The 10,429-nt window shown below is 33.9% G+C and overlaps 1 protein-coding gene across 1 annotated transcript; it reads left to right on the plus strand.

Annotated features, from left to right (window-relative positions):
• Window positions 1-7,573: 7,573 nt before the first annotated feature.
• On the plus strand, window positions 7,574-10,150 carry LOC108907650 (histidine-rich glycoprotein-like). Its single transcript, XM_018711408.1, has 3 exons — window positions 7,574-7,655; window positions 9,219-9,289; window positions 9,646-10,150. Exons 1-3 carry the CDS (start codon window positions 7,641-7,643, stop codon window positions 9,983-9,985), a joined length of 426 nt encoding a protein of 141 aa, XP_018566924.1. The 5' UTR covers window positions 7,574-7,640; the 3' UTR covers window positions 9,986-10,150.
• The last annotated feature ends 279 nt before the right edge of the window (window positions 10,151-10,429 follow it).

Below are 10,429 nucleotides of genomic sequence, written 5' to 3' on the forward strand. Positions count from 1 at the left end.
ATTAGCATAATACCATAATACCATTATCAAAATTAAAAATATATAAATAACTTACCATTTTTATAATTTTTTCGCAAAGCGCAATTATATAAATCAAAGATAAGACACAATTGACCATAAACAGTCCCATTACAACAATTCTTACCATGTAGGCCTCGTTGTCAGCGTTAACAATCACATAAAAGCCAATTATTAATAGAATAGTCAACAATAGGAACCAAAATATGGTCAAGGGTCGATAAATACGATTTACGGTTTCGACATTTTCGGTTAAAGCGGCATAAAACCTGTTTATTTTCTGCAAGCGGTGAGAAAGTGGTGATTCTTTTCCTCTTAAGTTGTGGTCCAATGCTATGCTCTTATAATAGATACATCTGGCACTGGCAGGCAATTCGAGTAGTAAAGCATTTTTAACGCAATTGGAAAAGCACCTCAACATTATGAGAATAACAGTTATTTGTTGAATGCCCTCAAAAAACGCCATCAGTTGGAAATAGCCGCACAATAGTTCCAGAATAGGTTTCATCAACACAAAATCGGATTGAAAAAACGTTAGGTGGAAAATTATATCAAATACTACGAAACCATAAACAATTGCATTGAAAATAGTTCTCCTACGTTTCAATAAACTTCTTTCTCTTTCAAGTGATATATAATAAACCCAAAACGACTTTCGACATTCGTGTATCTTGATCCATCCCCTCAAACTCGCAAGAGTTGTTCTAATTTTCGACAACTTAAATAAAGTCACTGTAAAACCAGTTAAATACAAAAAGAAATCGTTCAGGGAAAACATACATTTCAGTGTATATTCAGCACAATAATCGTTTTTTAGTATATGTGAATAAAGTATTAACATCACTATAATACTGAGCGATATCACACAGAATATACCAAAATGCATTTTTCTTATTTTAGCAACCGGACTCGAACGCTTCTCGTGAAAACAGTTAAAGTAAATCGGGCTATGGGGGTCGAAAATATATTTCAACATGCACCCAATACAGTTATTCATAACGCAGTATGTTGGTAGTGTGTATAGCGTTTTTGCTACAACAGACTTTAATCGAAATTGTATTGGAAAATCTGAAAAATTACCTCGTTTTGTAAAAAAAATGTGTTTGTCGAATTTAAAATAATGCAGCACATTGAAATACAAAGTAGCTATTACTAGGATTAGAAATTTGATTGTCAATTATGGTCCTGCTAGTAAAAAATCTATAAAATAAATACACATATGAGAAAATAACTCATGATAGATATTAACTTCGATTTTACGATACGTACTTTTATACAAATTCATATAAATTTTCCAAATTTGTCACAAAAAAAAAGAGTTTATTCATTTATTGCTAGACTTGTGCTTATATTTTTTAAAGAAATTATACTAGAAATAATGACGCAGCTTAATGGTTTTGTCATTGCATCCTTTTGCAGAGATAAAAATCTACGAGGGTAAATCAAATATAAACTGGATTTATGTTCCAGCTTAGAAAGATCAAGACACCGACATGTGGTAAACTTACTGGTAAACATAATATTGTTATATTAATAAATGCCATGCTTGCAAATACTTACTATCCTTTCTGTGTCAGCTAGTGTAACAATATATCCCAAAATCAGTATAAGAACAAACGTACGGAGCTCTAAAAACGTGACTTGCCAGAAAAATTTATCTTCCCAGGGGATAATAAACAAGTAAATATTGATGACAAAGTTAACCACTACTAGAATCAACCACACTGCAAGGCCTGGATTTAAAACGTTGCTGTACATGCTGAAAACGTATTTTATTCTGAAAAGGAATTTAATGTATCTCCGAAGAAACCCCTCCAAGCCTTCTGTAGGCCTCCTCATGTTTACAAGCAACTGTTTCTGTGCGTTCCTCATCATAACTCTCACGATTATAAACTGATACCCATTGATGAACGTTCCTATGAACTGTACTGCTGTACTGAAAGTAACAGTAACTTTGTTTAATAAAAAACTCTCAACAAACCCATCTACGGTGAAAAGTGGCAAGATTAAAACCAATGCACACAGCGCCACATAGGACAAGCATAACATCACATCTATAACAATCGCTTGTATGGTAAATCTCCTACAGAAGGTTGAGGTCAACAGAAGGGATATCCCATAATCACGTCTACGTTCTACCACGCCACACCAAGCGTTCTGAAGCGCGATCCAACTGGTCAATTTGAGAGTATGGGCACCAGCTACAACAATACCACACATGGAAAATACCTGGTCGGATACCAAAAGGAGGCAGTGGACTTTGGTGTCTGCACAGGAATTTGTGATTAAAACCTTCATGTTCCACGCAGTCGCTAATGTCACCATAATCAATGCAATATTAGACACCCATACGTAAAATATCCTCTCCTTAAAGTATGGGGTTCTGGAGAAGCTTCCTCCGGTGTTATGTTTGCAAAGTCCTTTGACAGGAAGGACTACTGGCGCACATTCTATCGATATTCTGATGGCACATACCAAGCAGTTAGATACATCGTACTTCTGCGTTTGTCTTAACCAAAACGATTTAAGGAAGTCCATAGTACTGGTTGCTCAATGCGTTTAGATCCTATTAGAGGTCGACTAAAAAGTATGGAACGTTGAATTGGAATATAGCATGCAGTTTCCAATTAAATAACTTTCCATGTAACCCTCTGGAGAAAATAAATATTTAATTTCAAAGTTGAATTGGTAAGATGCAACTTATTTACTAATGGGAATCGATAAAATTCAAATTATTTGTGTTTAAAAAGTACCATAGGAGCAAAGTTAAATGAAACACAATTATTATTCAATGTGTACTATTGAAGATTAATTAAAAGAAGTCTGAGAAAAAATTCAAGAATTTAAAAAATTAGGTTCACAAAACACCTTCGCGAGATGTTAATCATTTGAAAGAAAAAATCACAAACACTTGTAATGAGTTAAACGGCGAAATAAATTTATATAAATATGATATACTTACAATGTTTTCCGTATCAGCTATGGTGACGACGTACCCCAAAATCACTATAAGGGCAAAGGTACGAATTTCCAAATCTGTGATTTTCCAAAAATATCCATCCTCCCACTGACTAATAAACAAGTAGATGTTTATAACCAAGTTGGCCACCGAGATGTTGAGCCAAACCAAAAGTCCTGGATTGAAGACGTTACTCGCGTTCTTGTAGACACTGGCCATAGCCAGAAGGAACTTGGGGTACTTTCGAAGAAAACCTTCTAAATCCACGATGCAATTGTAAGGATCGCGCATATTTACAAACAACTGCTTCTGGGCGTTTTTTACCATGGCTCTCATGACAGTCAGTTGTTGTGAAAAAATGAACGTTACTGTAAATTGCGCTGACGTGCTGAAGAGCAGGGTAATTTCAGTTAACACGAAGGTTTCTATGAATTTGATTTTGGTTAGAAACAACAAAAGCACCACTAATATGGCTGACAATAGATATAACAAGAAGAGTAAAATTCTGATAATAATTGCCCTGATGGTAAACTTCCGGCAAAAAGAAGATGTGGCCAGGTTAGTTATTCCAAAATCGTTCCTTTTTTCTACGATGTCACACCATCCGTTCAGATTTGCCATCCAACCCTTCCATTTCAGAAACATAGAAGCGGCTATGCTGACGCCGCAAATGGAAAACACTTGATCGGATGCTACCACCAATCTTTGAATCTTACTGTAGTGGTTAAAATTGGTTATGAAGTCTTTAACGTTCCAAATGACCGCCAGTGTCATCGCTAGTAATGTCATCAAGGAAATCCATTTGTAGTACCTTCTCTCTTCAAATCTAGGACCTCCAGAGAAACCTTCTTTGACGCGATGTTTGCAGAACCCTTTGAGTGGTAATAACATTGGCGCGCATTCCACTGAAGTTGCTACGGTGCACACCATGCAATCGGATATTTCGAACTTTTCTGTTTTCCTCAGCCAAAAGGCTTTTAGTGATTTAAAACAGTTCATACTTTAAGAAAACACTAACTTAACAGGACATGCTTGACTTCTTGGGAAACGGCAAACAACAAATTGATCGTTGGGTACAATTCGTGTGACACGTACTTTTCTAATTAATTTGTCGTTCTACACATAACTTTGCTGACGAAACAAACATATAATTTTCACTATCGATTGATGATTTAATCAACTGATGAGACAACAGCTATTTGTTTGTCCAGGAAATTGAATCGACGTTACATTTTACACTAATAGCTATATTTTTTAAGGATTCGTCCTGGCAAACTTATTATTAATGGTACTTCTCTTAAAAGATAGTTTAGTTTTTTTAATTATATTATTAAAGGCATTATAAATTTGCAAATTATGAGATACCAATATCCTTTCTTAATTTATCAAAAGAATTGACAAGTCTTTCACGAAATTGGGAAAAAAGATCAAGTGATTCCAATACATCTTGTAACTTTCTCTTAATATAAGTATCACCTAGTTAATTTTTTTCAACTTTCAAATATAAAAGCATTTTTGAAGGCAAATAATTATGACGATGCTTTTATATAGGATGTTAGAGTAATATAGAGATTTAGAGTAATTAAGACCAATCCCAGCATCAGCGATTAATGAGATGAAGATCATTTTGTAAAGCCAAAGAAAGTGATGTGAAGAACTTCAAGTCGTCGGCATTGGAAGGCGATCCGGACACAGTCCCTTTAAAGGTCCGATATATAAACTAGAAATAAAATAGAACCCAACACTGAACCCTGTGGTACACCACCTAAACATCTCGATCCCAGAAGTTACAGTCATCAATTCACACTATAAGTCGCCTTTATATCCTTTAATTAATTCAGATTTACGTTTGCTAAACCTAGTACATACATATCTGGTAAGAAATTTTAAGCTTTAGAAGGTGATATTTGCTATAATCGTTACCTTTCTCCCGTGCTAATAATATACACTTGATATTTTAATTGTAATAGACAAAATGATATATTTTCTATGAAGAATCGTTGCCTTAAGAAAATACATTCCAACAGAAATGGAAAGTTGATTGAAAGGATACAATGTTAAAACTTGTGTACTTGATCGTGATATTGTTTTGAGGTTAATGTTGTAATGACGTTTATTATGCTCGAGTAAAATTAATACAGCTCTAATTAAATTTACAAATGAAAAAGATGTGTTTTTATTATTTCAAAAATGGAATAATTTATTGACTAATCAGTAATCTAGCTACATGGTGCCAAGTCCCGGCTTACTTTTATAATATTTTTTCTTCTTGATTACTTACATATGTACTTTTCATTGGCGAAATAATTGATTTGTTTATGCAAACTTGTACATAAACTGAGGCTGTTTACAAAGCGAACTACAAATAATGCAGCGGAAGTAAGCAACATATGGCTTATGTATTGCCCGAGGACAATTTCCTTTTATTTTAGCGATAATGAAGAAAGTAGGTGCATATTTAGGTTCACTCTGCTGATAATTGCCAATTAAATTTAAGTGTTCGGTATCAATAACATGTTTTTTTCATAACTAGATTTATTAATGGCACTTGCTAATTTTCTCTAAAAATTTACAATATCCCCTTAATCCTATAAGTGAAGAAAAAGAGAAGTCAAAGCTTATACATAAAGTAAGTAGAATTCAAATTTATATATGTTCCTGGTACTCAACCAGCAATATGAGCAGAAGAAATTAATTTGGCGCCCAATATAACACCTAATTCTTTGACACAATCAAGTCCAAACTGCGCTGAAGTTTTTTACAGTTAGATATTGAATAGATTTACAAACCATTAACTTACAGCAAAAAGTGAACCTAAATTATTCGCGTTGTCATTGAAGAAATGAATAAAAAAACAGTGGGCCGAGTATCGAGCCCTGAGGCACACCTTATATTTGGTTAAAATGTTCAAGCTTACGTAGCAGTGCTTCTTGATCTAATTTAATATTTGTTTTAAAGCAAATAATCCACTTTTGACCTGTCATTAACCTGGATATACTAACAAACAAGTGTGCGAATTTGAAAAATTGACTGAACAAGTGTCGTAGCCCAGTCTAGAGGTTTCGAGCTATAAATAACGACATCTTTAATAAAAAATTTCGCTTACTTTCATATCGTCAATAAAACGGACAGGCGAACATATGTTTGATATTTGAATAGTATTTTTCACGGAACCCACAGCGAGGAGGATGCAACAAAAGAGAATTCGAGATGGAAAGCCTTGGTAAAAGTAAATTTTCGTAATTATCTGCTGTAATTTATGTCCTGCCTAGATCAGGTCTCATTTAATATGTATAATTAACCATCCCGTATATTAATCACTGGTAAAAATATACAGGGTGCTTTCTACGCTGTCGGCGTAACTTTATTAAGTTATTTCTTGGGTAAATTTATATACAGTGTGTCCCAATTCGGTGTTCAAAGTTGTCATTTACATTTTGAATAACATTTGGTGTTATGTTTCGAACTTCTTTTCTGATACGATTTTTCAATCTTTCGATGGTATCTGGTCTGTTCACATAGACTTTGGTTTTTAGATACCTACCCCACAAAAAAATCTAGTGGGATTAGGTCAGGGGAGCGTGGTGGCCATCCAAGCGGTCCTATTCTATCGATCTATCGATTTGCGAAAACTTCATTAAAGTCATTTCTTCCATCCAGGCGAAAATGTGGAGGAGCACCATCTTGTTGGAACTAGACATCACCAGCAGGCATATCGTGCTCATTACGGTTAGAAAAAATTAATTCCAGGGCTGGAATCAACTGAAAACGCAAACAATCGAAATAAATGTCGCCTGTAAAATTGTCCTCAAAGAAATAAGGTCCCAGTATGCGATTTCCTACTATTCCAGTCCAAACATTCACTTTTTTCGACAATTGTGCATGTTTCTCTTACATCCAATGCGGATTTTCTGGGCTCCAAAACCTTTAATAGTAATAATATACCGCACCTCTCCCGTACAAGTTTACGAATCTGTTCTATAAAAGCAACTACTTCGATCGCATTATCAGAAAGTGACATTTCTCATTAAATTTCATTGAAATTACCCTTTTAAAATTTACAATTTCTGACCAATTTTAACTCCATCTATCAAGTCAACTAGATTGTGTTGGAACAGTTTATCACCCTGTATAAGTAAATACTAACAGCTCCCAAGCTGAATTTTCTAATTTGTAATAATATATTGTTCAAAAATAAGTAAGTATTAAAGGCATGTCTGCTAATATGTACGAGTATAACTGATTGAACTGGCATAATCGCTTCCTGGCAATTTCCGAACCAACTTCCGACAATTCCACATCAGTCTCAAAGCGAATCGATCCGTATCATCGCCGTAAAATATTTGTTATTACACAAAGCTCATTGCACGTTATTATGAAAATGATGTCATTATAAAGCGGATAAATGATGGCTTTCTAGCTTCATCCACGGAAAAGAACGCGTTCTCTCGTCATTACCTACAAGTGTGCAGAACAAACAGGATTTTTCGAAACAGTCAATCTCGTCTACGACGGTAGTTCGGAAGTGGTTGCGTTCCTTTTGAGGCTCAGCCCCACTTCAGATCACGAAAATATATATGTGTATAGGAAAGTCCGCCGAGGCTTAGTGTTTCTCCAATAGAAACGAGAACTTTTATTTTCGCTTGTGAGTCTGGCGGCAGATATGGAGGTGTTTAACGTGAGTACCGTTGCATTTATCTCGACGTAATATCTAGTTTTTTGCTTTTTATCATGCTAATAACCTTGTCACGCTTTTGTAATGTGTCACCGGGCGAGAGGAGAACCTAAGCTTTATCGATTTTCAACATATCTGTCAAATGAACTATTAGATATCTTCTATTGCTTTCGAGTTAAAGCTCGATATTTGTGTTATGCGTATAATTAAAGTAAATAACTAGATTGGTGATATTATTTCTTAGGTATCTCGACTTTTGTGGAATTTAAATAAAAAAAAATCGTGGCGTGGTTGGGGGAAATAGGGGTAGTAGCGCCTATTGACCCTCACAACTTTTCCTGCGCATGAGTATGATTCAAGGATGTTATTTTTTAATTCAGGCATTTTTTTGTAAAAAATTGAGTATACTGGATCAACAAAATGACGAAACAAAGTTGCTTTTTCTTTAATGGAACACCCTGTATATTATTCTGTATTTCAATTATTCTCGAAATTCTAAACCAAATTCATACAGGGCATCGTGTACCTAAACTTAACCATTTTCGAGATATCAAATTTTGAAAGTAGGTAACTTTTTAATATTCTCAAATTTATAAAAGAAAAAGGGCCCCAAATATGGTTATTTATTTTGAAAATAGCACAAGGTGGAGGATATGGATATGCTTTAACTTTACTATTAGCTTTTTACAGAAAATATAAAAGCATAATAGTTCAGGGTTGATAAAAATGCATGAAACGAAAAAAGTATTTTATAATATATAATAAATGTCCTGGATGTTTTAAATTTTATGAAAACAATGGTTAGGTATGCCAGAATAAAAAAGAGAGAAAACAAGTTTTAATAAACAACAAATACTTTCTTCGGAATTCTATTTTATAAGGTGCTCAAATTGTTCACCATTTACTTCATGGCAGTAATGAATTCGCTGAACAAAATTTTGTAGTGAACTTAAAAGATGTTGGGAGGAATAGTGGATATTTCATGCCTTATCCTTTCCTGCAACTCTTCGATATTTTGCGGCCTATTTTTGTAGACTACATTTTTTATGTGACCCCACAAAGAAAGTCAAACGGAGTCATATCGGGAGACTTAGCTGGCCATTCAATTGCCTCTCTGTTGATGTTGAAACCATATTGTCAGGAAACAATATGCAGGTGACAAAGTTGATATTTTCATTTAATTTATCCATAATAACTTCGCAGAACTCGATTCTACGATCATAATCGTCTTTACTGAATTCTTGTAACAAACGAATTTTATATGGATGTAATTTTTCCCGTTTGCAAATTTTTTCGACTAATAAAATCTTCGAATTGAACTAACAACAATTTTATTTAAAGTTATTAACTTGCCCAAATAGTATAACCTAGAGAAATATTTAAACCTTCCTCCTTGAACACCCTGTGTAAAGTGAATCATGTACTTTACTTATCCTTAATGCTGAAATATATATATAACGAAATGTTAAATTAAACTTTTTAACTAATAAATAATTGTAGTAAAAGAGGCACTTTAACCTTGTATTAATTTTGTATCCCATAATAATTTATTTCATATTATTGCAGGTATTGACTTTTATCGTTTGTGTAACGATCGTTGTCCAGATAAATAGCTCCCCCCTTCCAGGTCATCACCAGTAAGTATAATTTATATTTACATAAGTAATTGCTATTTATCATGTACCTGGAACGATAATTGCTTGAATTATAGTAATATAAGCAAACGTAGATAGAATTACAGTTTAATATGCTGTGTTTTCAGTAAAAAATGGGATACCCAGTCGAAACAAATTGCTACCCTAATCATGTTAAAATAAGTATACCTTGTAAGATATTTGGCATAAGTGCCAGCGTCAATTTTTTTTAAATCAGTTCTAAAAAATATCACTACAGAAAACAAGTTCTACATAAATATTTGTAAAGCAAACTTGCAATCTAACATCTAATGAGACCATTGCATTACACACAAAGTTTTATGTCTGTATTTTTTCAGTGTTCATCATAGGATAATCGTACCGCAGAAGATCAAAACAATCTACCACACGAAAATAGTAAAGGTGCCGGAGCACCACCATTACTTCCACGAGAAGGAAAAGATTATACAGCTGGAGACTTCTCATCACAAAGATGACCACAAAGAGGAATATAAAGATCTGAAGTACCCCCACTTCGATCATGACGAGGATTTCGATGACTTCTCAGACTTTCATCCTGGACATCACCATTATGGTGGTGAGAGGCATAATATTTTCAAGAAGCACGCGGTTGTCCCGAAAAATCGCAAAAGGACAAGAGCACAACGCAAAAGGGAAAAACACCATGAAGAGGAATAGTATTGATTATAGGAAATTTCTTGTTATTGCATTCAATATCCATTTCTCGTTTTTATTAGAGTTTGCTGTGATATAAAACTACCTACCTACTTAATATTATGTTGCTTAGCCTAAAGTGCTGATTTGTAGAGTGAAATTCACGTACTTTCGGATCAATCAGATTAACTAATGCAAAAAATAAAGGGTCAAAAGAATTTCCGAAATTTTTCTGTGATTCTTGACAGACTGTATTTAGGTGAAAAATGGTCGTATGGGGAATTAAAAAAAAGCATTTTGAAGCTCTAAAATACCAGTTTTTAGATCTTTCAATCGATTTTTTTAGGAGCTACGGTTATCATTAAATTCTTTCCTCTGGAAGAATGTTTTTAATTTTTTTTTTTTCAGAGAAGAAAAATGGTAGTTTTGAAAAAACTGTTTTTTTATCTGTACAAAAATTAATTAGAA

The sequence above is a fragment of the Anoplophora glabripennis genome, unplaced genomic scaffold, assembly GCF_000390285.2.
Source record: "Anoplophora glabripennis isolate ALB-LARVAE unplaced genomic scaffold, Agla_2.0 scaffold51, whole genome shotgun sequence".
In the NCBI taxonomy this organism is placed as follows: Eukaryota; Metazoa; Arthropoda; class Insecta; order Coleoptera; family Cerambycidae; genus Anoplophora; species Anoplophora glabripennis.